This window comes from Lycium barbarum, chromosome 11, assembly GCF_019175385.1.
Source record: "Lycium barbarum isolate Lr01 chromosome 11, ASM1917538v2, whole genome shotgun sequence".
In the NCBI taxonomy this organism is placed as follows: Eukaryota; Viridiplantae; Streptophyta; class Magnoliopsida; order Solanales; family Solanaceae; genus Lycium; species Lycium barbarum.
In genome coordinates this window covers 12,226,579-12,254,425 of record NC_083347.1, presented here as the reverse complement: position 1 = coordinate 12,254,425, position 27,847 = coordinate 12,226,579, and the positions used below count along the sequence as shown (strand labels likewise).

Genomic DNA, 27,847 nt, shown 5'->3' with positions numbered 1-27,847 from the left:
AAGATTCCGTTGACTTCGTCTCATTTTTGTACTGTATACACGTAATTAAGAGGAAGCAGCTGAAAGAAGCCTCAAATGGAGTACTTATCACTTCTGAAAATGGAGATGTTAAGCAACATGATAGCAACAATATGTGTTGCAATAAATTGGTATATACATGGAAAGTGTTGAATTGGGCATGGTTTAAACCAAAGAAAGTGGAGAAATACTTAAGACAAAGTGGTCTTAAGGGAAATCCATACAAGTTACTGTATGGAGATTGGAAGGAGCTAGCAAAAAGTGTCATTGAAGCAAAGTCTAAGCCCATCAAATTCACTGATGATATAGCTCAAAGGCTCATCCCCTTTTTCCTTAACGCCATCAACAAAAATGGTATGTCTCTCTTTTTCTTTTTTCTTTTTTCAACTTACTAATTTTGTTCTTTGAAGGGGAGTCTCGGAGCAACTATAAAGTTAATTCCGTGTGATCTATAAGTTACGAGTTCGAGTCGTGGAAGTAGCCACTAATATTTATATTGGGTTAGGCTGTCCACATCACACCCTTAAGATATGGTCCGAACTCTGCTAATGTGAGATGCTTTGTACACCGGACTACCTTTTTTTAAAAAACTAATTTTGTTCTTTATGTAGTCCCTAATTTTACAATTCTTATTCTTTTTTGAGTGCCTTAGCATACTCACATTGTGTACATGAAAAAAAATAAAGAAACTAAAAGATGTCTGAATCATATCTGATTATTAAAATATTATCGGGATAATTAACACGTCTTGTTGCTTGTAGCATTTGAATATGTCTACTAAAATTTTAAATGAAATGGTGTTACAAAAAGTGTTTGTTTGATGAAACACTCTAAAAATTAGCAGTAAAGAATTGCCTATGATGGTGGTAAGGTGATCATAGTTCTCTGTGATTGGTAGTGTTTTTGCAGTAGTTGCTACCATATGATGGCTATTGAGTGATAACTACCGTGAGAATAATTTTAATTCTCCCTCCGTCCCATTTATGTGGCACCTTTCGTTTTTTGGGAGTCAATTTGACTAAATTTTAAAGCTAAATTAGATTAGATTAACTTAATATTTTAACATTAAAATTTATATATTTGAAAACTACGTGGAAAGAACTATAAGTTGCAACTTTTCTCATATCAATTTGGTGAAAAAATACATCTTAAAATATTGATCAAATTTCATGCCGTTTGAATCTCGGGAAGCGAAAAGTGTCATATAAATTGAGACAGAGGGAGTAGTAATTGTGTGGTGGTAATAGCTAGTGATGAAGGTGGCCGCAAGTACTAATGGCATGGGATGGAAGTTGAGCAATGGTGGTAAGTGAAGAAGGTATGGTGAAAAAGATAATTGGAAGAGATGGACAATGAATAGAGTAGTGATTTAAAAAAAAAAAAAAAAGGGGGGGGGGGGGGGGGGGAACTTACGTACATATATCCTTCGGTCAATTAGTTTATTAATATGGCAGGATTGTATACACTATCTATACACTTCTGTTGTATATTGTGTGTATAGCTGTGTATATTAAATATATTGGTATGTATAATATATGTATATTTAATATAAAGTATACACTACATATACACTGTGTACATATTTTACAAATTAAATGATGAAATGGGGTTTGACCGTGATTTTCCCTAAAAGATTAATCTTTGCAACAAATAGTAAGTATTCATTATGATTGAGATGGAGATTTCTAAATTCATTATGACCGTGATTTTTAAATTATACCTCATATTTAAATTACATCCTTTATAAATATAACAAAAAGGGTAAAATAAATTGAGAACCCTTTAAATTTGCTTGAAAATTTCACTTACACACTCGGACTACGCTTTGTTTCAATTAAACACTTGAGTACATAATAAAGTGTTCTTATTAGACATTTTAGACTCAAATTTTGGAAAAGCTTTTGCGAGTCTTCTCAAGCTCCTTTTACATATCTAAGTGAACCACATAAAAAAATTCACCTCCTTTTATTATATGCGTTAGCCAAATAGGCCTGAGGTTTTATGACTTATTGAGCCTAATGCATATAATTAAATGAAGTAAAGTATTTTAAAATGATTAATTTATCTATGTAATAAATTAAAAGAAAAACATTTGAGCTGGAAGTGTCTAATATGAACACTTTATCATTGATTTCATTGTAAACACTTCGAGCTGTCTGAATGAGCTGTTTGATTCAAAATAGTGAGTTGTGAAATGCATATTATCTGTTATGTAAAATGCCTAAATGAACTGTTTAATTTAGTAGTGAAATGTCTATTCCTTTATTTGCTTTCATTAGTGATTTTGTTGTTGGAGTTCCTTGCTGGAAAATGCCTAATTGAGTCGATTGCTTGGCTTTAGATTTATATGTTGATCATTCTATTATTTTGCGATTCAGATAGCATATAATTCCTATTAGTTGAGAAACTGCAAAAGATTTGACAGGGCAAAAGAAGACCAATAAAAGCCTTAAATTTTTCAAGTTCTTCAGGATTGAGAGAAGTGAGAGAGCTTAGTTCGTAGGTCGCAATGGATGTTTCCAGTTGTAGTGAGTTTGAGAGACTTCACGTACAGTGCACGTATGGTTGCACAACCATTAGTTTTTAACATTAGAGGAACTGTAAGATGTATATTGCCTAATTTAGAGATGTTTTCTGTTCACAAGGTTAATAAAGGATGAGAAGTAAGTTCCCTGTATAGTTTGGAGATCTTCAACCTATTAATCTTCTTTGATTATCCACTACAAATTTCTTGACTTTTCTTTCTTGCATATGTTTCCCTTGTAGGTTGCTTGAACGTTGCCAACACTTTTCACTGAAGTCTCTAATCGTAACATGCTTGTACTTTTAGATTTTGCAAACGAGGATTTGGCTGTATTCCCTCCGTTTCGTTTGACATAGCAATGTATGACTAGATGCATGCTTGAGAAAGCAAAAAATGACATTTGGTAGTACAATTGGAACTTGTGGTTTTAAATATGTCATGATGTTTCTATGGCTATGAGAGCATTTCATAAAGGGTAAAGTGGAAAGTTTGAATGTAAAGATTTTTCAAATATAGAAAGGTAACATACTTAAAAAGAAAAGAGTGTCATATAATAAAATGGAACAAGGAGTATACTAATAGTGTTAACAATTTTTTTTTTTTTTTATATGACCTAGTTTCACTTGCAAATTGCAATAAGGCTCAGCGAAAACTCAAGATTTTAGATTTTTTCTAACCCAAAAGTGATTACTCGTGGGTAAAAGTTCTTTCATCTGGCTAGGCCCAGACCCATTGGTGTTGATCACAGATCCTGAACATGTAAAGGAGATTTTCACAAAGAATTATGTGTATCTAAAGCGAACTCATCCCAATCCATTGACCAAGTTGTTGGTTCAAGGTCTTGCAAATATTGAGGTAGACAAATGGGCCAAACACAGGAAAATCATCAAACCTGCCTTCCATATTGAGAAGTTAAAGGTTATACTTTTTTTGCTCCCTCCATTGTATTTTATGTGTCTTAGTTTGACTGTGCGCAGATTTTAAGAAAATAACGAAGACTTTTGAATCTTGTGGTCTTAATTAAAGATGTGTATAATTATAATGTACCAAAATGTCTTTTGAATCTTGTAATTGGATATGAAATCAAAGAATTACCAAATATAGAAAGCGACGTTCTTTCTTAAATAGCTAAAACGGAAAGTAAGACATTAAATTGAATCTGAGGGAGTAACAAATTTAAAGAACATGGTACATTTCACATGCCTTTTGACTTAAGATTGCATATTGAGATACCTTAACATTAAGTTATCCATTTATAACAAGCACTTGCTTGTTTTTTCATTTTTATACAGCATATGCTGCCAGCATTTTATCTGAGTTGTAGTGAAATGCTAAGAAAATGAGAGGACATTGTTCCAAATGAAACATCGTTCGAGCTCGATGTGTGGCCTGATCTTCAAATAATGACTAGTGAAGTCATTTCTCGCACAGCATTTGGGAGTAGCTATGAAGAAGGAAGAACAGTATTTGAACTTCAGAAAGAACAAACTGAGTATGTAATGGAAAAAGGCACGTTCAATTTATATACCAGGATCAAGGTACAATAATTTATGTACATCACATTTCCACGTTCAAAATTTCCTTTTGTGCTTGCAAATCTCTCTGTCATTAAATATGAAAAATATGGCCCTTAACAAATTATTCCAATACAAAAGAAAATGTGCTCGGCCTCTCTACTAAAAGAAGACTTTTCTTGTTTGAATTAATTTGTCTGCGTAGGTTCTTGCCTACCAAAAGAAACAAAAGAATGCTGGAAATCGAAAAGGAAATTCAAACGACAATTAGGCGTATCATTGACAAAAAATTGAGGGCAATGGAACGAGGGGAGACTAGTAAAGATGACTTATTGGGCATATTACTTGAATCCAATTTGAAAGAAATTAAACTTCATGGTAGAAAGATTTTGGAATGACTATATCAGAAGTGGTAGACGAGTGCAAACTATTCTATTTTGCTGGACAAGAGACAACTTCAGTGTTGCTCGTATGGACAATGATTTTGTTGTGCTTACATCTGGAGTGGCAAGTAGTGCCAGAGAGGAGGTGTTGCAGGTCTTTGGAAATGATAAACCAGATTTGGAAGGACTAAATCGCTTGAAAATTGTAAGTACTTTTCACAAGTTCCATTCTTCCAATCTTTTCATGAGTATGTTTGTCCTCAATATAGTGATCCTATAGGACTGCCGAAGTTGAGAAGGAGTGAACTAAGAGCCTGACTGGCTTAACTAATCGAGAGTAGTTGATAAACATTAAGCATTGAAAACCATTTTTATGTGTTAGAATTAGATTTTGCAAATACATAGTTACGTGTTTAGGTAGAAGCACAAACAACTAATATGTTAGGTAAAGAAGAGTCCATAAGGATTTGTGTTTAAAATGACTAAAACACCCTCAGAGCTATTTACAAAAGATATAAATAAAAAAAAGTATATTTAAAAGGAGAAGGACGAACGACGAAAATGGAACGGAGGAGTTAGTCGGTTTTTTTTTTTTTTTTTTTTTGAGAAGGTATTTACTGGATTTCAAAATATATTAGGGATAAAGTAGTACTTAAAAGTTGTGGTAAGACCAAAAGTGCTTACAAGCCAAACAAAATATATATATATATATATATATATATATATATATAAAACATAAATCCGGGTTAATCAACTTGTAACTTTCACGACCCAACCCCGTAGGCCGTGACTAGTGCCCGATCTGGGCACCCAAACACATCTATCAAATGCTATCTCAAATTTTTATCAAACGCATTCAAGTATATAGCAGAAGCCGACAAGGCTATATTTCAAATTTAAATGATTTCCAGAAAAATTTCGGCAGAGTTTCCTTTGTTTTATAGACTATCCAAATTAACCCTGCGCACAGATAATACCAACAATGACCACCTAGGGCCAACAAAGCAACATTTAAACATATGCGGACCGGCCGCCGCGGCGAATGAGATCGCCCAAACACAACATATACACGCATCCGTACAGAAAGACCCCAACCCACAAACATGTCTACAGACCTCTAAACAGACCGACATAATCATATGACGGGACAGGGCCCCGCCGTACCCATGAACGAGAATATATAAATACAGTAGTGACAGACTGTACCAAAAGATGGGCTCTGAATAAAAGAGTGCTCCAAATGGCAGAAAAATATCCTAGACGGACGGATCAGCAAACCTGTCGTCGGTACCTGCGCGGCATGAAAACGCAGCCCCCGAAGAAAGGGGGTCAGTACGAAATATGTAAAGCCTAAATTACAGAAACAAAATCATAACTGGTACAGAACGTACAGAAAAAGTGAGTAGAAAATCCAAAGTATCAAATACATATTTTCAAAACATGCGGAGTGTGTACATAAACATATGTCATATCAAATCCGACCCCTGCCAAGGGACTCGGCAGACAGAACGTGGCCACCCTCCCGACGCTGGTGCCACAACACAGAAGAATCAGAATAGGGGCATAACCCCGTAACATAGTATATCATATCAGATGGCTATGGCAAATCATATCAGAACATGTGTACATGGCACAACATACTCCACAAACCCATGTACACGTATACCTGCCCCCTCACATCGAGGCACGGCGAACAATGCAGAGGATTACGCTTGACAACATATCCTGGCCCGGGCTCAGTGTGGGAAACATTGGGGCATCCACGAGTGGAGTAGTGAGAAACTAAATGCAGTTAAAATATCATAAATATTTTCAGAGACTCGATGAGGCATATCAATGACAAACCAATTCAATGAAGTCAGACGGGATCATAATAAGTGAGTTTCGGATGTCATAATGAATTACAGAAGCATAACCTTTCTGAAGTCGTTCCGAGTGCCAAAACAATTTATAAGACTTAATGAATTATTTAAAACAATTTTTTTTGTTTAGTAGTTAAAAGAGTAGTCAGAACATTTCTTTCCAAAAACTGCTCGAAAACGAGCCTTAAGTACAATAAGGGTAAAACCGGGACTAGTGGTCCCACCTTGGGACAAGCAAGGCGGTGGGCTCAAATTACGCATTTTAGGCTTATGGGGTCACCTACGAAGGTTCTACGGACATTTTATAACTTTTCATAAAGTTTGGGGAAGGTTTGCATAATTTTCAAGAAAGCATACAAAAAGGGTTCAATTCTATTGAATGAAAGAGGAATATTTTCAAATGCGGATTCCGATGAGCAGAATATTTTCCGAGGCTCGAATCCAATCCTAGTACACCTAGGACATGCCAAAAGAAGAAAAGGGATAGCTTTACATACCTCGAACGCACTTCCAAGATAGCCAATCTAAATCTACGCCTCGGGCTCCCCAAGGTCTACAATTACGCCAACGAATAACAATCATTAGCTAAGGGCACTTAAGCCATTCATTCCAAACTAATCATTAAATTCTACAGAAAATTCGGCAGCACTTCCCCTGTAAATAGGCCATCCCGAGAATTTATCTCGCTCAAAATCAACAACAACAACCACAATAACCAACCTAGTAACATTGATAACCAATTCGAAAGGTAAAATAATAATAGTAACTCTCTTTTACATCATTCAACAACTTTCATAAATTCAACTCGACGACTTACCTTCAAGCCAACATCGATGCTTATATATTTAAATACTAACCCGAATCCATACCAACAATACTTAAAGACATTCTAAGCAATTCATACAACATTTCCAACAATCCAAAAAATTTCCCTTCTTTTCCACATAATGTAACTCTTCCATTCTAAATTCACACCACCCAACTAATATCAACATTTTTCCATATTCATTAACTAACTCAAGATTACCCAAACATATTTCAATAACATTTTAAACAATATCCAAGGATTCAAACCATTCCGCCCATTTCCATATTCCATTCGAAACTTCTACAATTGCAACGAAACTACCAAATCGCATTGTTTTCTTCCAAATTCATTAATAACAACCATAGTTCACATTTAGCATCTTACTTTCATAATTGCATAAAAATTATATAAAAATCACATAATTTCTCATAACAACATACAACCAATTTCAACACCAACTCAACTCGTTAACCCTTTATCTACGTCATCAATGTCACAACGACACCTCTAACAAGCTAAATAAATTTTAATTCACCATTCTCTTTCATTACTATGGCTCACGGCCACACTCCTCTTCACACATCCACACGATCTCTATAAAGTTTCTAACCATTAATTTCCTTCATTCTCATCACATAACCCATGATAACAACAACAATAATCATATGAACATAATCATACCCTCAATCCTTTCAATTTAGCAAGGATAGCAATATGTCCATAACACAACTTTAAATTTAACCATTTAATTCCTACATAATGCTACTAAAATCAATTCCTCATTCTTACTCAAAACACCCCCCTTACACAACTCAATTTATAATTCAACATCAACATACATAACCCGTTTGTATTCAACACACATCTACTAAGCTATACAAGTCTAAACTACCTCCAAAACATGTAGAAAAGAATTAAATCTTACCTTAGAGACAAGCTCTAATTTTTCACCATGAAATGTCTTCAAGAAAGCCATGGTCGTGAGTTGCCATGGCTACCATGAGCTCCATCTTTTCCTCCTCTTGATCTTCAAATCTCTCCAATTAATTGTGTAGAAGGGGGCAAAAATGGGCTGGCCGTGAACAGTGCCCGTGAACAGTGGCGCCGCTGTGAACAGTCGCCGTGAACAGTGCCCGAACCCCTCTCTCTAAAACCTAATTTGCAAGATTAATTATAGTGTTGTCATCCACTTATGCTCATTTATATAATCTTTACAAAGTGGACATGTGTCAATTTTCATGACATGTGTCCATCTTTATTCAAGGCCAACCAAATCTCGCCACGTGTCGTGGGGCCCACTTTCGATAATTAAATTAATTTCTAATCTCCAATATTAATATTTTTATGCTAAATAAAATTTATAAGCAATTTTTGTGATAATCAAAGTTGAAAATTAAAAGCTCTTATTTCATGTCCAAAAATAATTCCGCCTTTAACTTGAGTCGATTTGCTTGCGGATAATTCGTCGTATAAATGTACGGGGTATAACATTGTGGTAAGACCAAAAGTGCTTACAAGCCAAAATATATATATATATATATATATATATAAAACATAAATCCGGGTTAATCAACTTGTAACTTTTGGCTAATTTTGGGTTATAAGCACTTTTGGTGTTTATGAGACGCGTATATTTCACCAAAAAATCTTATACGATTGTCAAAGCTTTACCCAAACATTCTCATCCTGCTGCCAACTTAATGCACCACTTTTTCCTTAGGTAACGATGATCTTGTACGAGACGTTAAGGCTATTCCCCCCATTTCCAGTATTTGGTAGAAGGACTCAAGAAGAAGTGAAATTGGGAGAGCTAAATCTACCAGCCGGAGTGGTACTTGTTATACCCGCAATCCTAGTACATTATGATAAGGAGATATGGGGTGAAGCCGCAAAGGAATTCAAACCAGAAAGATTCCGTGAAGGAGTGTCAAAGGCAACAAATGGACAGGTCTCATTTATCCCATTTAGCTGGGGACCCCGTGTTTGCATCGGACAAAACTTTGCAATGATGGAAGCAAAAATGGCAATAGCAATGATACTACAAAAATTCTCCTTTGAACTATCACCATCTTATGCACATGCTCCATTTGCAGTAGCGACGATTCATCCGCTGTATGGTGCTCCTCTGCTTATGCGCAAACTTTAAATTGATATTTCACATCACTGGCATTGTATTAATCTCCATGCATCATTCAAATAATCGATACTAAATTGTCTCGTGATGGCTGAAATCATGCTTCGAATTTAAACATTAATTGCAGTTTGGTTAACATTATCAAAATTGTTCGCTTCTTAATGTTTTTTCCTTTTTTTAGTGGATGTATAATGTATTTGTTTAGCTTTTTATAACGTTACATTCCATCTAGTCGTGTGAAGTGTTTGTGATAATGATGCGAACTTAGTATTAATTAGTAGATTTTCAACAAGGAATATCCGTAAAATACTCTTATTCATAGGTATCTCTTATGAACCTCATATAAAATAGCCACTTGGCGGAGAAAAAGATTCAACTTCTTAAAGTTTTGTACCATAAGATTCAACTTCTTAAAGTTCTGTACCATACTTTAATTGCACCTCCATGTTCTTGGTTATAGGAATCAACCAAAACAACTACTGCAATGTTTCTTATGTGCTATTTCCTTATTTTCTTTGGCCTGTATATATTTCTCCTTGGTAGGTGCTCATTTTCCACTTCAAAAGAAAACAGTTGAATGAATAGTTTAAAATTCCCTTAAACTAAATATTATCCCTGTTTTGCGAGTTTCATACATAAATTATTGGATTTTAACAAAAACCCCTTAAACTACCATGAACTCATATTAAAATATCCCCCGGAGAAATATGACATGCTACGTGAACATCACCCAAAAGCTCCTCAAAAAATTTCCAAGTAATAGTGTATGCGATTTTATTTTTGAGTGAATAGGTTAAAGCTAGCCTAAACATGTGCGAGTTTCGTACCTAATTATTGGATGATCATGTTTCATACCCAAGTTAATATTAAATTATTTTTATATCTAGATATATGGCATTCTTTTTAGGACTTACTAAAACTAAAAATGTGTCACATAAATTGAAATAGTATTTTTCGACTTGTTGCACTATAGTACAAAAAATACAACGGTAAATTTCTCTCTCAAAAGTCCAGCCGTGTGAATCCCACGCGCTGCCTTATGGAGCCTCCCGGCGGCCCTAATACGGCGCGTCCGGTGGGGGAACAGGCCCATACCACAGGGGCGACTACATTTACGGAGGAAATTGCACAGAAAACTTCTTACGCGAATACGATTGTGACACCACCATCAATTCCACCGCCGGATAATCGACATGGTTATCCATCGGTTAAGACTAGAAGAACCAATCACAACGGAATTCCTGTTGTTATCTTCAAATCCAAAGACTGCTATGGAATCATGGCTAAAGAGTGTAAATTTACCCTAATTGGATAATTTCTGAGAGGTCGGCCAAAGATTGAAGTCATACGAGCTGCTTCCTCCAAAAAGTCACAGTGAAAGGGACTACTGTTATTGGGGCTATCACAACTTGGTTTTCATTGATTTTACCAATGAAGACGATTGCAAAAGAACATACTTCAGGCGATCAGTCGATATCAATGGGGTCTACATATGGCTCCAAATGTGGCATCCAGATTTCAAACTAGAGGAAGACTCACCCATGGTGCCGATTTTGGTACTTCTTCCTAAACTCCCTTTTCATTGTCACGCATGGCACTATGTGAGACAAATTCTGGAACCAGTTGGGCATCCTCTTAATATGGATCTTGCTACATTCAGTAGAAGTCGACTAGGTTTAGCTAAGGTACGAGACTTAACTAAACCTCTTCTTGATAAAATATGGGTGGGAATGGAGGATGAATCTCATCCTCTAAAGGGATTCTACCAAAAGCTTGAATATAAGAGTGTTCCGAAATTTTGAACTCATTGCAAAAAATTAGGACATTCTTTAGCTCTTTGTCGATTTTTTAATAAGAAGAAAGAGGCTAGAAAAGAAGAGACTAATCATGAAAATACTGAGCAAGCTGAGACAAGTAGGAATAATGATGTTGAGGAGGAGGGCAAGGCTGTAGAAGTAGAAGATGATAGACAGGTTGAAGAAGCAGCAGCTGATGTACAAGCTGTTAAGACCAAGGGTGAGAAACACAGGGGGAAAAGAAAACAAAGAAGAAGGAGAAATGCTTTGAAAGTTTTGAGGAACAATGGCAAAGGAACTAAAAAAATAAGGAGAACAAGCAAAGAGTGAGAGAAGAGGGATGAAAACCTTGGGGAGAAAACTAGGGATCAGCCTCAAGATACTAACAACAACAATGAACACAAGGGTAATCAAACTGGAACTGAAAAGCAGTCTACACCTTCAGTGGAAGGAGAGAATCAAACGAATGGAAAAGGAAATAAGAATAACAAGCAAATAGAGAGGGCAAGTCCAGCAAATGAGCAGCATGAGAATTCAAAGGAAATGCAGCTTTTGAAAACAGTGGTGGTCATTACTACCAATGACAATGAGGAGTATAATACTCAAAATATTAGTGTTCCCATCAATCTACCAATCAAGATTCATAATATTTTCCAAAGTATTGCTGATGATACTAGAAAGTTTGAAGATGAGAAAGAAAAATGGCGAGACACTGAGAACACCATCTCAGAAGACGTTGATCCAGGAGAGAACCAAAGGAGAATAATGCATAAGGAGCAGAATGAAGAATCTCCTGGAAAATCAGGAACAGATTCAAGCAACTATAAGAAGGAGGATGTTAGATGAAGGCCAATCCAAAGATCACAAAGTAGCAGAGTAGTCCCAGGAAGATAGTTTATCTGATGAGGATGTGGCTGACAGCCTTATTAATGTTTTTGCTCCTGAGCCTATAGTGATATCAGAAGTGGAAAATCAGTTCAAGGAAGTTGTTGAAAAGGGGAGTTTATCCCCTAGAGGAACTGAAATTCCAAAGGGAAAGAATAATAATGAAGCGACTAAAACACTCCTAAACTTGACACAAATTGCAACTTTAGTTCTTGAACTATTGCGACACTTAAAAACACCCCTAATCTTGGCTAACTGAATTTTAATTCATCCCCGCATTGCCACATGGCACAACAAGCGTGCACAAATACTTTCAGGCGCGTGGGAGGCTCCACATTAGTTTTTTTTTTTTTTTAAAAAAATCAATTTTGGAAAATTCATTAAAAAGTATATATATTTTTAAATCAGAAAAAACTATTTTTTTACAAAATGTGGAAAACCTATTTTTTTAAAAAATAAATCTGGACTGGATTTTTTATTTAAAAAATGTGAAACTTTTTAAATCTTGAAAACTGATTTTTTTTTTTTAAATGTGCAAAACCCGTTATTTTTTAAAAAAAATCTAGAAAATTGTTTTTTTTTTAATTTAAAGACCTAGACTTTTTTTAAATCTGGAAAACTAAATAAACCCATTTTTCTAAAAACGAATCTGGAAAATTGAATTTTTGATTAAAAACCTAGACTTTTTTAAAATAGGGAATACTGATTTATTTTAAGAATAAAGTGGAAAACTGATAATTTTTTTCTAGATTTAAAAAATACTTTAATTTTCCGGGATTTTTTTTTTTTTAAAAAAGAGTTTTCCACATTTTTTTTAAAAATATCAGTTTTTCCATATTTGTATAAAACTCCAGTTTTAATCCACTGTTTTTCTAATTCTTTTTTAAAAGAAATATCTTAAAAGAATCATGAAAATCTGTATTTTTTAGGACACTTCAAAAAAAATATCAAGTTTTCATTTTTTTTAAATCCATTTTTTACAGATATTTTAATTAAAACTCTAGTGTTTTAGTTTTTTTTTTTTAAATCAAATTTTCCAGATTTAAAACAAATATTCCATTGTTCCAGATTTTTTTATTACAAAAAATTAGTTTTACCATTTTTTAATAAAAAAGAATCAGTTTTACATTTTAAAAAAAAAAAATTTTTATCTATGTGGAGGATACATAAGACGAAAATGTCAAGTGGACAGCGAGTGCATTCCACTTGTCGTGGCATGTCTACGCGGGGTGAATTAAAATCCATTTAGTCAAGATCAGGAGTGTTTTTAAGTGTGGCAATAGTTCAGAGACTAAAGTCGCAATTCGTATCAAGTTTAGGGGTATTTTAGTCACTTCAAGCCAAGCCTAGTACTTCAACCCCTGCTGTGATCACAAGAGGCAGGGAAGGGGATTAAAGAAGCAACAATGATATGTTCCTTATGATTAATACAATCATATGGAATATAAGGGGGGTAAGCTCCAAGGGGGCTCTTGACAGACTCGAGAAGATCATTCACATTCGCAAAGTCACTTTTGTGGCATTTCAAGAACCATTTGTACATAATGCCATTATCAACAAAACCAAGATTCAAAACTACAGAAGAAAGTTGGGATTTGCTAATGTTGTGTCTAATAAAAATGGGAATATATGGTGTTTTTGGGATGCTGACTTCAGTTGTAATGTCATTAGTGATCATAGACAACAACTATCTTTAGAAGTTCAACACAGTAGCAACAATGATCCTTCTTTGTGACTATTGTTTATGCTAAGACTACATCCAGGAAGAGGCAATGGTTATGGGAAAATATTAGCACCCTTAACAGTCACATTAATAAAGCTTGGGCTATTCTGGGAGATTTTAATATTATTATGGAAGTAGATGAGAAGCAAGGGGGAAGACAACACAGAGTTAGTAGGAGTCTAGATTTTGTGAAATATATGGAGGACTGCAACATGATGGATGCTAGTTATATTGGGGACAAGTTCACCTGGATTAATGCTAGAAAATTGAGGAAGAGGATTCTTATGAGGCTAGACAAGGTAATATATAATGACTGCTGGTCTCTGAAGTTTCCTATTGTCAATATCAGTCATTTACCAAGAACTGAGTCAGATCACAGATTTTTGTTGATGAAATGTGGCACAGTTGAACCTCCAAAGATTAAATATTTCGAGTTTCTCAATTTTTGGACTGAGCAAGAGGACTTCATGGACACTGTGAGAGAATTTTGACAAGCTGAAATTAGGGGCAACCCCATGTGGATTCTTCAACAAAAACTTAAAAGACTAAGCAATTGTCTTAGTCAGTGCTCAAGAAACAATATTGGCAACGTGTTTGATAAGGTAAAGGAGTTGGAATGCTGAAGCTCTATACTCTTCTCAAAACAATTATCAGAACATAAGTTTTCTTCATTCCAAGTATGCCAAGCAAATCTTCTAGCTTAGCAAAGAGTCTTCTTTGCTAAGACAGAAAGCCAAAATTAAATGGCAAGAAAAGAGTGACAATAACACTAAGTATTTTCATAGTGTTATTAGACATAAAAGGAAGAGAGCTCATATACATAGGATTAAGGATGAGAAAGATGACCGGATCCAGGGGGATGAAAGAATAGCTCAAGCTGCCATCAAACATTTCAACAATCTTTTTTCCCAGCCTGATCAACAGACAGATTTCAAGATTTTGGATAACCTTGAGAGAGTGGTGAACACAGAGGATAATGAGATCCTTGCTAGTATTCCCAGACTTGAGGAAATTGATCAGGCTGTTATTTCTCTAGATCCTGATAGTGCTCCGGGTCTTGATGGATATAATGGCAAATTTTATCAAGCTACTTGGGAAATCATCAAAGAATATGTGCACAACATGGTCAAGGATTTCTTTAGAAGGGGCAAACTCACCAAGTTTCATACACACACCTGTCTAATTCTACTGCCTAAAGTAGATTCTCCAAGCAACTTTTCTCAACTGAGGCCCATCAGTTTGAGCAATTTTTCCAACAAGATCCTTTCAAAGGTTATTTCCAACAGGCTTACCAACATCTTGCCTAAGTTGATTTCTCAAAATTAGATTGGTTTCATCAGAGGCAAACTGATCACAGAGAATAGTTTAGCAGACTGATCACAGAGAATAGTTTACTCACTCAAGAGCTGGTCCAGGGCATTAAGAATAACAACAGATATGGAAACATAGTTATGAAACTTGATGTGGCTAAGGCTTATGACAAGGTATCTTGGTTGTTCCTTAAGGCTGCTATCAGAAAGTGGGATTCTCCGAAATTTTTATAGATCTTATTCACAGGCTCATTTCAGATGTATGGTATTCAGTTATGATCAATGGACTAAGACATCGCTTCTTCCATTCTACCAGAGGGCTTAAGCAAGTAGGCCCTCTGTCTCTTGGTTTGTTTGTTTTGCTTAGACTCTTTCCAAGGCTTTAAATCAGCTCCATGACAAAGAAAGGTATATTGGATACACAATGCAACAAAAGGGCCCTTTGATCAACCATCTTTGTTATGCAGATGAACTTGTTATCTTCTCATCTGGTAACAAGAGATCCATCAAAATGATTATCAAAATTTTGAGGCAGTATGAAAAAGAATCTAGTTAGGGAATCTATATTGACAAGAGTGCACACTCATCTGAATGAAGAAGAAGGATGACCAGTAGAATCACTGGGTACAAGCACCAATTTTTCCCCATGAAATACCTTAGTTGTCCTATTTTTCCTGGCAGGAAGAGATTATCCTACTTTGCTGATATTGCTTAAGAGAATTATGAACAAAGCCCAAGGTTGGAAAGGCAATATTCTTTCTCCGGGAGGGAGAGCTGTCATCATCAAATATGTACTCCAATCTCAAACACTCCATACTCTAACTGCAATGTCACCTCCTAAGGGCATCATTAAACAGTTAGAAGGCTATTTTGCTGATTTTTTCTAGGTCAAACTGATAACAAAAAGAGGTATCACTGGAGCTCTTGGGCTAATATGTGCTATCCATATTCTGAGGGGCCAACTGGTTTCAAAAATTTGGAGGATATCTATAAAGTATTAGCTACTAAAACATGGTGGAGACTGAGAGTAGAAAACAACTTATGAGCTCAATTTATGATGTCTAAGTATTGACAAAGGGGTCATGTGGTAGCTAGAAATGTTCAAGAAAGTCATTCCTTTATTTGGAATGGGCTGGTGAGAATAAAAGCAGAAGTTGAACCACATATTTTGTGGAAGATCAGTGAAGCTCAGATATCTTTTTGGTGGGATAACTGGACTGGTGTTGGTCCTTTGGCCCCGCATCACCATAATGAAAGCAATCCTGGTACTCTCAGTGTAGCAGACTGTTTAAAGGGTGATAATTGGGATATGGATTACATATCCAATCTGTTGCCTACTGAGATATGTAATATTATCCATAAGGTGGACATTGGCCCTGGGAACAAAAAAGATCAAGCCATCCGGACTGATAATTCATCTGAAAAATTTACTTGTTCCTGTGCTTTTCAAATTCTAAAGTAACAAGCACCAGAACTTCCTATCTAGAAATGCATCTGGAATAAGGGAATTCCTTTCAAAATGTCTATGATTACCTGGAGAGCCATCAAAAGGAAACTACCTATGTATGACAGAATCAAGAAATAGGCCAGAAATATTGACCCTATGTGTATTTGTTGTGATCATCCTAAAGAAGAAACCATAGATCATTTGTTTATTGATGGAGACATGGCCATGAAAGTTTGGAATTTCTTTGGAAACTTTATGGACATCAACATGCTGAATCAAAATCTCCATTCCAGAATATTAGCATGAATTTCAACACTAGGTTTTCTATGATAAGAGTGGCTGCTCAAAGCATTCCTATATTCATCTGTAGGGAACTGTAGAAGGCTTGGAGTTCAGTAAAGTATGGCCAAAAGAATTATTCAGTGGCCAAAATTTGCTATAAAGTTACTCAACATTTAAAATGCTTTATGATCAAGAAAGGATACAAAATGGATGCTAACTACTACTGGAACAGGATATGAAGAACTATGGAGGCTTATAAGGCCAGGCTTACTAGCATTCTTATAACTTGGAGCAAGCCTCCAGATAATATCATCAAGTTTAATACTGATGGGAGCAGCATTGCTCAAAACAACAAAGCTGGAATTGGAGGGATTGCCAGAGATTCTAGAGGGGATATCATAATGGCTGTTGCTAAAGCTATTCTTTTTTGCTCCAATAACAATGCTGAAATTAAAGCTGCTAGCTTTGGCATCAATTGGATGGACTTTAATGATATCAACAATGGCATTGTGGAAGTTGATTCAATGCTTGTTTTTAAATAGCTGGACGGATGTTATTCCACCCCTTGGGAATTTGATCAAGAGGTGAAGCATGTGAAGAGAATTATTGACAAAAGAAACATCAAGATCCAACACTATTTCAGGGAAGTCAATACTGTAGCTGATTCTTTGGCTAAATGTGGTAGCAATTCTCAATATAGTTTCATAGCTAATTTGTTTAATTCTATACAAGAAATACCAAGAGAAGCTAGGGGAGCATTGAGGATGGACAAAGCTCAAATGAAAAACTTCAGAATCAGACATACAAGATAAAATGAAGCGCAAATATAAAAGGAAGTGGAGAAGCTGCATGCAGAAGAAGAAGAGGAGAAAGAAGTATAGCAGGAAGGAGCTGGATTGTTTGTGTAAAATGGTAGTCATTTTTGCCGGACAATTGGTAGAACCTTCATTATGAATGTGTTACAAGTCCATAGTAAAATGAGTAGGCTTTTCTTTTACTTTGATTATGATGTCCCATAAGTGTATAGAATGTCTTTTGTAACGAGAGCATAGCTAATTAGACCTCCTTCTAATTAGTAATATTCTCAATGGTTTTAGGGACTAACTTCTTAGAGAGGACTATCCTCATATGTGTAAAGAGGGAGTCATGCCGTCTATCCTCCCATGTATATTTTGATGTTCAATTAACAAGGTGTTTTTCAAAAAAGTAAATTGCTAAAAATTATGCTTCTTCGGTGCAAAATATAAAGAATATTTAAAATGTAAATTAGATAATCCAAAGATCCTTAATAAGTATATTTCCTAGTCCTAGTTAAGGTTATGCTCGAGACGGCACGCTTGACGAGCCTTTTTGTCCGGTTTGTGGAAAAATGACAATTCCATTTATTTATATATATACTTTCTTCCACTCCCAGCTATGCTGATGTAAAATCATTGAAAAAGTCTATCCTCGTTCACACATTATTCCAAAAAAAGTTTGCATCAAAATTATGTTTAGTCAATCATAAAAACAGTGTTAAACTGTTAATTAAGATTGTATATATTGGATTTAGTGCTTTCTACTTTTTGGATTAAAAATCAGGTGTCACATAATTAAAAAGTTGCTGGATATATTATTTTTTTGACTTTTAGCTATCTTTCGAGGAAAAAAATAGCAAAAAATAAGTGGTTTTTCTGATATAAAAAAGTGATTTTTGAGTGAAAGAAGAGTAAATAAATGACTTATCATATACAAAAGAAAGAAAGTAATTTTGTTTACCTACTTTCAATAGTTCAGTAACCATTTAAGCAATAAACTCACCCATAATTATAAATTTGTGCAATGAGTTAAGTGGTGACAGTTTGATACCACAGCGCTGAATTTAACAAATTTTAAATTCTGAAATCATTACATTTACTGATTTGACGTGGAAAATTTTGGCATGTAAACATTAATTCCATCCTCTTTTGACTGGGTCCAGAGCGATTGGACAAAGGTCTTTACTAGTATAGGACAATGATTTTTGTCGTCGATAATATAGAGAGAATAGGTGGCCTTATCTTGTCCAACAAATTAAAAGGTTATACACCTTCCCTTCTTCAAGCAGCTGAAAGAAGCCTTTGATTAATTTCATGGAGATTTTGTACAATATAATATCAGCAATTTGTGTTGCAATTTTGTTGGTAAATGCATGGAAAGTACTGATTTGGGCATGGTTTACACCAAAGAAATTGGAGAATTGCTTAAGAGAGAGGGGTCTCAAGGGAAATCCATATAAGTTATTCTATGGAGATTTGAATGAGCTGACAAAAAGTATAGTAGAAGCCAAATCTAAGCCTATGAATTTTTCTGATGATATAGCTCAAAGGCTCGTCCCTTTTTTCCTTAACTCCATCAACAAAAATGGTATGTTCCTCTTTCTTTAAAAGAGTAAATATTTCAAGAAACTAGTTTTTCTTATACATGCATTTTTTCTTTTAGGTAGTCACTGATTTTCTACCCCACGATCAGAACTTAAGAAAGAAATGAAATCTTTTAAATCTAGTGATCGTAAATATGTAATATAATTTGTGTGATAAAAGAGAAGTTTACATTAAAAAGAGAAGAAGCTTAAGTTAAATAGTTTCCAAATTTAAAGACGAGTTGCTCCTTTTTAGACGAACTAAAAAGGAAATAAAGTTACGTATACTCTAATTTAATCTAGTAAGGTATTTTAGCTTGCTTATGTTGTTTTCAAGTGAGAGTTAATTGCTTCTCCGGTCATAGTTATTTTCTGAGAAATTATCTATAAGTTGAGTAGTTTATAATAATAAAAAAAATTAATTTAGTAACTTTTATAAAAAAATATATATATATATATAAATTGAATGATAATTCGAGGTATTAACTCAATTTTTTTATTAGTTAAAGCTAGAGTAATGAAAAGAGAGTGCCCCATATGAGAAAATAAGAAACGAAGTCATGGTACCGCGGGGAAGGGGAGTTCTCAAGACTATAGTTCGCTGAAGCGATTAGCTAAACAGAATTTTTAATGGTTTTGTCCGGATCAATTTGCACGTACATTAACTATATCTATCACAAGTATTGGATAACTCTATCCACCAAAAATTAAATAAATGAGAAGAAATCACCTATAGTACTTAGTCCATACATATGAAGTGTAATATTTTCTTGTCTCCGCTAAAAGTTAAACCTGAAATCTTAAAGTTTTCATTTACTTTATTGATCACTAGATCACCTCCTTTTTAATCCGTTACCTAAGATATTAGAGTCCTACGAACTCATAGTAATGGCCACTGCATATTCAACTACAATCAATCTTTTTGACTTTTCTTCCTTGCCTTTGTTTTCTTGTAAGATTACCAAATCAAGAACAGTAAAAAGCTAGATTTTTTTCTAATCTAAAACTGATTACTCGCAGGTAAAAATTCTTTTGTGTGGCTAGGCCCAAATCCAATTGTGTTGATTACAGATCCTGACCATGTAAAAGAGATTTTGACAAAGAATTATGTGTACCAAAAGCAAACACATCCCAATCCACTTGGCAAGTTATTAGCTCAAGGTCTTGTAAGCCTTGAGGAAGACAAATGGGCCAAACACAGAAAAATCATCAACCCTGCTTTCCATGTTGAGAAGTTAAAGGTTATATATATTCACTTCTGTTTCTTATTACTACTAAATTTAGCAAACATTGGTAAATTCTCATGCCTTTGGCTTAAGACTTCATATTGAAATGTCTTTAACACTAAGGGGTCATTTGGTACGAAGGATAAACATAAATAGTCCTGGGATAAGAATTTAGCAATTCTTTATCCCTTGTTTGGCTAGTAAAAGTTATCCCAGGAGTAAAAATAGTGCTGGGATAACTTATACCTGCCATAGGGTGGAATAAGTTATCCCCGGATAAGTTATCCCGGGATAAGAAAGAAACCCTTTCTTTTAAAAATTATCCAATGTATAATACTTTTAGTTCAACATACCAAACAATCAGTAAAAAATAACTCCAGAATAACTAATCCCAGCATAACTTATCCCAACATAATTAATCTCAGCATAACTTATCCCAACGTAATTTATTTTTGAACCAAACGACCCCTAAGAAGTTGTGAATTTATATGCACACTTGCAATAACAAACAATGGCGGCTCCAGGAATTCTAATAAAGGGATTTGAAAAATCGACACACTTGGGATTTGAACATGTAATCTAAAACAATTGTTGAACCATCTTTGTCATGATATTAAAACCTACTTTATGTCGAAAAGATTCAAAAGGTTATATATGCAAAAAAAAAAAAATTACCCTATTTGTGCAGTATAATTTTCTGACAAAGAAGATTCAATTTTATGGTTTTCCATTTGTTTTGTTTAGCATATGCTGCCAGCATTTTATCTGAGTTGTAGTGAAATGCTAAGCAAATGGGAGGAGATTGTTCCAAATGAAACATCATTCGAGCTCGATGTATGGCCAGACCTTCAAATAATGACCAGTGAAGTCATTTCTCGCACAGCATTTGGGAGTAGCTATGAAGAAGGAAGAATAGTATTTGAACTTCAGAAAGAACAAGCTGAGTATGTAATGGACATAGGTCGGTCAATTTATATACCAGGATCAAGGTATGTAATCATGTATTACTCTCAAATTTCTAATTAATATGGAAAATCACATGTTTTACTTTCTTTGTGCTTGCATATCTTGTTTTCTTTTAAATTTGTTTTGTTAGGTTCTTGCCTACTAAAAGGAACAAAAGAATGCTGGAAATCGAAAAGCAGGTCCAGACAACGATTAGGCGTATCATCGAGAAAAGATTGAGGGCAATGGAAGAAGGGGAGACTAGTAAAGATGACTTATTAGGCATATTACTTGAATCCAATATGAAAGAAATTGAAAAACACGGAAGCAACGATTTCGGAATGACAACAACAGAAGTGATTGAAGAGTGCAAATTATTCTATTTTGCTGGACAAGAGACCACGTCAGTGTTGCTCGTATGGACTATGATTTTGCTGTGTCTACATCCGGAGTGGCAAGTACGTGCTAGAGAGGAGGTCTTGCAGGTCTTCGGAAATGAAAAACCAGATTTAGAGGGACTTAGTCGCCTCAAAATTGTAAGTACTTCTCTCAAGATCTTTGATAAGCTATGTTGCTAGGACTCTCCAAAAATGATGCCGCACCCGTGTCGGATCCTTCAAAAATACACTACTTTTGGAGGATTCGACACGCACCCTTGTCCATTTTTGAAGAGTCTGAGTAACATAGTTGATAAGTGTGACTAAGTACTAATTATTCTACTGCCAATTTATGCACTACTCTTTTTCATAGGTAACAATGATCTTGTACGAGACGTTAAGGCTATTCCCCCCATTACCAGTATTTGGTAGAAGGAACAAAGAAGAAGTCAAATTAGGGAAGCTACATCTACCAGGTGGAGTGCTACTCATTATACCCACAATCTTAATTCATTATAATAAGGAAATTTGGGGTGAAGACGCGAAAGAATTCAAACCAGAAAGATTCAGTGAAGGAGTGTCAAAGGCAACAAACGGACAGTTCTCATATATCCCATTTAGCGGGGGACCCCGTGTTTGCATCGGACAAAACTTTGCAATGATGGAAGCAAAAATGGCAATAGCAATGATACTACAAAAATTCTCCTTTGAACTATCGCCATCTTATACACATGCTCCATTTGCAATAGTGACAATTCATCCACAGTATGGTGCTCCTCTGCTTATGCGCAAACTTTGAAATGGATTTTGCTGATGTTTAAGATCAATGTTGTGTTCTCCGTGTATCAGCTCGAATAATACTAAATACTTGGGTTATGGCTGAAGTCACTCTTTTCGAATTTCAATGCGTTAGTTTTGAAATGTTATCAATGTTGTTCACTTTCTTTTTTCACTTTTCTATTGAGGGTGAATAGTTTAAACTTGTTATAATGCTAAATGCTCCATCTTGTCACGTGAAGAGTTTATATCAGTGGTTGCTGTTGATCCAAGTCAAGCCTTTAACTATATAATGAAGATCTATATAAACCGCATTATGTTGTGGATATTTATTGTTCACTCTCAGTCCTACAAGTTTGTTTTTACTCATAAGGTCAAAATCTAATTAAATCGCCAAAAATTTACTCGCACGCAATATTTGTATCAAACCAAGGTATGTGTGCGTAGTGCGGTGAAAATCTAGGATTTAACGTCCAAAACAACTCCAACTTCAAATTTCCAAACTGCGCCACCAGGTGAGGAGAATCGAAGACTGTTCTACTAGAACTCCCATAGTTGTAGTTCAAATTTTTTAAAATGTCAAAACTAGCTAGTTGAGAAGACTTTTAATCAAATTCCCATAGATTATGGGGAAACCAACGATCTTATTGAAAAAATCTAGTAATCGGCGTGGTAACGTTCGATTGATTTTCAAAAACCATTGACAATGTCAACTTTTTCCCGTCCTTTTCTGATGGAGCCTTCTTTTCTCACATGCTATTTGTTCATCTCCTTCTTTTTTTAGTTTCACAAAAGATCTTCAGAGAATAACAGGAATTGAAGCCTAGAATCCATCTTGTCCAGAAAATTATTTCTTTAGCTCTCAAAAGCCAAAAGGAAACCATTTGCAAGAAACACAACATCACTCTCAATATATTTTCCCTTTTATATCATATTCCAAGCAAAATAGAAAGCTGGTCCAACAAGAGACCTCCGAATGAGAGCACCAATAAAATGGATTCAACTTAACACTCCAGATACAGTTAGGAAGCAGAAATCATAATTGGAATTGACAATCAACTAGAACAATTACAATGATGGAAACAGAATAAAACAAGGAAAGCATCAAATGAAAAAGGGTTGAGAAGTATAGGGACAGTAGGGGAATGGGAGGATACATAATGCAGTTTCATTTTTGTCCAAAGTCGGCTTCATACCATGGGAATCGACACAAACTAGAGCAAAGATAAATATCCATCTCGTCTTTCTGAACAAGTGGGTTACACTTAACAAACATGGAAGTAATATCCTCGACGCTTGCCTTACCAATGTGGGATGTGTCTCTTGAATTACTTCTTACATACTCTTAACATGATTTGATATTGTCCGCTTTGGGCAAGCCCGCACGGTTTTCCCTAAAAGGACTCACATCATTAAGAGTATCCAACACCATATAAGTAGCTCTTTTTTCTTTTCAGCTACAAATGTGATACTTTGTTTGCACACCCAAACATGGTTTGCCTCGAGTGGGAAATCCAGCCGCACAGAAATTCCCTAGAGCATGTTCTAAAGATGGTAACTTTGTTTTCCCCCTCAAATTCATTGCAACTATTAAAGTTGAGTCCCTTGAATGTCCATGTTTGGCTGAGGAAATGCTCGTAAGAACCTTCCATATTAACGCCATAACAGACACCATTCTAGTAGATTTCGCCACTGTGACACTATTTGAGTCGATTTTGTCTTTGAGCTCTGCTATTGCCAATGCATCAAACATAAACCTCCTTGTGACAATCTTAGCACTCATGTTGGAAGGTAGTGAGAACTGAGGTTCTGGTAGCACTCTTGCAGGAAAGAGTGATGACAACTGACCAAAACTCGGGACACAACCTTTTGTTGTCCCTGTTTTGTTAATGTGCGCCCATTCGTTGACAAATGTTCCTAATGTGAAACCATCCGCTAAGATGTGTGAAATTTGTATCGCCATGACTAGTCCTCCACAATTGAATTTGTTCACTTGGATTCCAAGTAATGGACTTGACGACAGATCTCTTATCGGAGGAACACGCCATGGAAGATGATCATCGAAAAGCTCAATGTTATTGGGTCCTTCATGGAGAAATTCAGCAAGATCCGTGTTGACTTTGGTTTCGACATACTCAACGCCTTCATCATTGCAATGAATTGACAAGTCATCTTTTCTATATCTCCCTGCTAGAGGGTAAAACTAGGCTAACATCTCCGCCAAAGATTTTTGCAACTTATTACATCTTTCGGTATTTTCTTTCCTTTTCCACCCACTACTCGGCAAGTAGTGGAACAGTACTGGTGCATGGCGTACGCAGGATTTTTCGTAAGTAGTTTCGATATTTAAAGAGGAAAACATATGAACAAATTGGAGAGAAGAATGAATAATTTTTTCACCTCTAGAGTTATAATCCAGTTCCAAATTGCATTTAAGTAACTTATATTAATGTATAAGCCTTATTTTAAAATGAATGTAGGTTGACTAGTTTTGTATCATCCTTCCTTACAATGAGAAGTGTTGGCTGTTGGGTTCGAACCTCATTCAAGGTGCTCTTCTAGACAAAGGAATGAGCCCTTACAAATTATTATTTTTCAAAAAAAAAAAAAAACTAGCACAAACGCGTTGCAGAGGTTCGAACCCCGCAGTAGTGGCCGAACTATCAAGGGGCTTCGCCAGTGAGCCACAACATGCTTTGTGCAAAGCAATGTCATTTATATTATATCTACCATATATTCTGTTTTTCAGATTATATACATACATATATTTATCAAAATTTTCCGACGAAACGGTGTCGGATAGCACCCCTTAGCTTAAGGTGCGTCCGCCCCTGGGTGCATATATAGGCGGAGCCAGCTGATCAAACAACGAAAGCTTGAGACTCCGAAGATGATTCGGGGTAGGAGTTGAAGGCTTTAATGTTTTTCTCATCTGGATTTGAGTCTGCTGATGAGGTGAAAAAACAACACTTAATTTTGCTTAATAGAATACATCCGGAAACGAAAAGGAGCAAACATTATGAAATTTCAAATTTCTCGTATGCTTTTCAAATTTCTCTTATATAGGCTTCGGCCAACTTTTGAACATGTTATGCTGTTTGTCAACTTGGTATGAGTTGACATGCATTAGTTTATTGCCTTCAACAAAACATGGCATAAAAGGGTCAAATATACCCCTCTACTTTAGTTTATTGGCTAACTTTGCCCTTCGTTAGCCAAGGTAGGGTCAGATATACTCCTCTACTTTAGTTTATTGGCTAAATTTGCCCTTCGTTAGCCAAGGTAGGGTCAGATATACTCCTCTGTTAGCCAAAGTACAAAGATATACCCCTCAATGGATGGAAAATCCCAAATCAGACCAAATTACCCATTTATCAAAACTTACCCATGCCCCATCACTTAGACCGACCCGACCCACAAAATTATTTCCCCCACCCAAAATTAGTCAGCATGCTGTTTCTGCTCATCACACAGAAACATGAATTTATGTTATGCTTTCCATTCATTTGGTTAAACTTTACTATGGAGATTATGTTGTTGCACAGGGAGGATTTGAATGGATTGGTGGATTTGGTAACCACAAAGATACCTTCTTACCTCTCTACGCATATTTAATTGTCTTTTATGCCTTATCAAACTGCATTTTTAATAGGTTATGATTATTATTTTTACCGTGTTTTTGTTCCTATAAATGTAGAGCTAAACATAGCTAAATAATACGACAATTCTCTTCGACTGCATTGCAGTATTTTGCTCTCACCCTTTCTCTGTTATTTCCCTAATTTCTTTGTTAAACACCAACAGGTACATTGGGTTTGTTGGTGATGAAGGCTTGGTTTCTCTAGCTACCAATTGTCCTAAATTATCAGTTCATCATTTGGCGGATACCTCAGCTTTGTCGAACGCTAGGGGTGATCCGACTGATGAGGGGTTTACTCAAGAGGACGCGAAGTTTAGTGTTTCGACTTTGATTGAGGTATTTTCTGGTCTTCCATTACTTGAAGACCTTGTTTTAGATGTTTGTAATAATGTTAAAGATACCGGTCCTGCTTTGGAAATTCTGAATAAAAAACGCCCCAAATTGAGATCGTTGAAGTTGGGGCAATTTATGGCGTTTCTACGCCAATTGAATCGAAGTTGGATGGGGTTGGTCTTTGTCAAGGGCTTAAATCTTTGTCGATAAGGAATGTGGGTGACTTGAATGATATGGGTTTGATAGCTATCCATAGAGGGTGTTCGAGGTCAGCTTAGTTTGAGATTCAAGGTTGTAAAGAAGATTACCATGAGAGGCATGAAGACACCAGTTTCTTTGCTTAAGAAACCGTTGGTTGATGTCAAGATATCTTGCTGCAGGAATCTTGGAGTCTCTTGTTCATTGAAAGCATTGGAACCAATACAAGTACGGATTCAAAATCTTCACATTGATTGAGTGTGGGATGGTACTGATGAATTTGAGGATCTTGATGGCTATGGATACGGGTTTGATCTTAACAGGAGCGATGGAGGTGAGGCATCGAGCAACTTTGCTGGTTCCGGAGACACATTTGGATGCGAGGAAGATTGTTTAAACAGAAGAAAAGATGCAAGTTCTCTTATGATGTTAATAGTTTGTATAAGGAAGTCAATGGGCATCCCAATGGATATAGCGGACGATCATGGGATCAGTTACAATCCCTTTCTCTTTGGATTGGTGTAGGTGAGCTTTTGACTCCTTTAACAGCTGCAGGTCTTGAAGACTGTCCTAACTTGGAGGAGATCAAAATTAGGGTCGAAGGAGATTGCAGGCTATGGTCAAAACCTTCGGAGCGAGCATTTGAGCTGAGCACACTTCTACACTATCCTATGCTATCCAATATGCATTTGGATTGTGGAGATACCATAGGTTACGCACACACGGCACCATCAGGACAGATGGATTTGAGCTTGTGGGAAAGGTTTTATCTGTTTGGGATTGGAAATTTGAACCTTAACGAACTTGATTACTGGCCGCCACAAGATAAGAGACGTTAACCAAAGTTGTCTATCCCTACCAGCAGCCGGGCTGCTGCAAGAATGCGTCACGCTCAGAACACTGTTCATCCGTGGAACAGCGCATGAACATTTCATGATGTTCCTTCTTAGAATCCCGAACTTCAGAGATGTACAACTGAGAGAGGATTACTATCCAGCACCAGAGAATGACATGAGTACAGAGATGAGGGCGGCAGACTCTTTGAGCCGCTTGAAGCTGCCCTAAACAGCGCCCAATATCTGATTGATGCAACGAACACAATCTACACAAGTTTCCCACGTCCAGTGCCTCAAGAGTTTTATTTCGTCAGACTATGTATTAAATAAACAGATCCCTTTATATACATTATGGTTTTGTCATTTGTCCATTGGTTACTGATGCACTTCGCGCAAATTGGGAAAAAGAGGATGATGACTTCTATATACCAAATTTGGGTCCAAGTGTT

General features: G+C 35.9%; 1 protein-coding gene and 3 pseudogenes across 1 annotated transcript; 3 read left to right on the top strand and 1 right to left on the bottom strand.

The window, feature by feature from the left end:
* The first annotated feature begins 60 nt into the window (after positions 1–60).
* LOC132616990 (cytochrome P450 CYP72A219-like) lies at positions 61–22,626 on the top strand (annotated as a pseudogene).
* LOC132616991 (cytochrome P450 CYP72A219-like) lies at positions 3,194–9,364 on the top strand (annotated as a pseudogene).
* A 1,140-nt stretch (positions 22,627–23,766) lies between the features above and the next one.
* LOC132620453 (pelargonidin 3-O-(6-caffeoylglucoside) 5-O-(6-O-malonylglucoside) 4'''-malonyltransferase-like) lies at positions 23,767–24,910 on the bottom strand. Its single transcript, XM_060335130.1, has one exon. It carries the CDS (start codon positions 24,352–24,354, stop codon positions 23,845–23,847), a length of 510 nt encoding a protein of 169 aa, XP_060191113.1. The 5' UTR covers positions 24,355–24,910; the 3' UTR covers positions 23,767–23,844.
* Positions 24,911–25,067: 157 nt separating this feature from the next.
* LOC132620452 (F-box/LRR-repeat MAX2 homolog A-like) lies at positions 25,068–27,844 on the top strand (annotated as a pseudogene).
* The last annotated feature ends 3 nt before the right edge of the window (positions 27,845–27,847 follow it).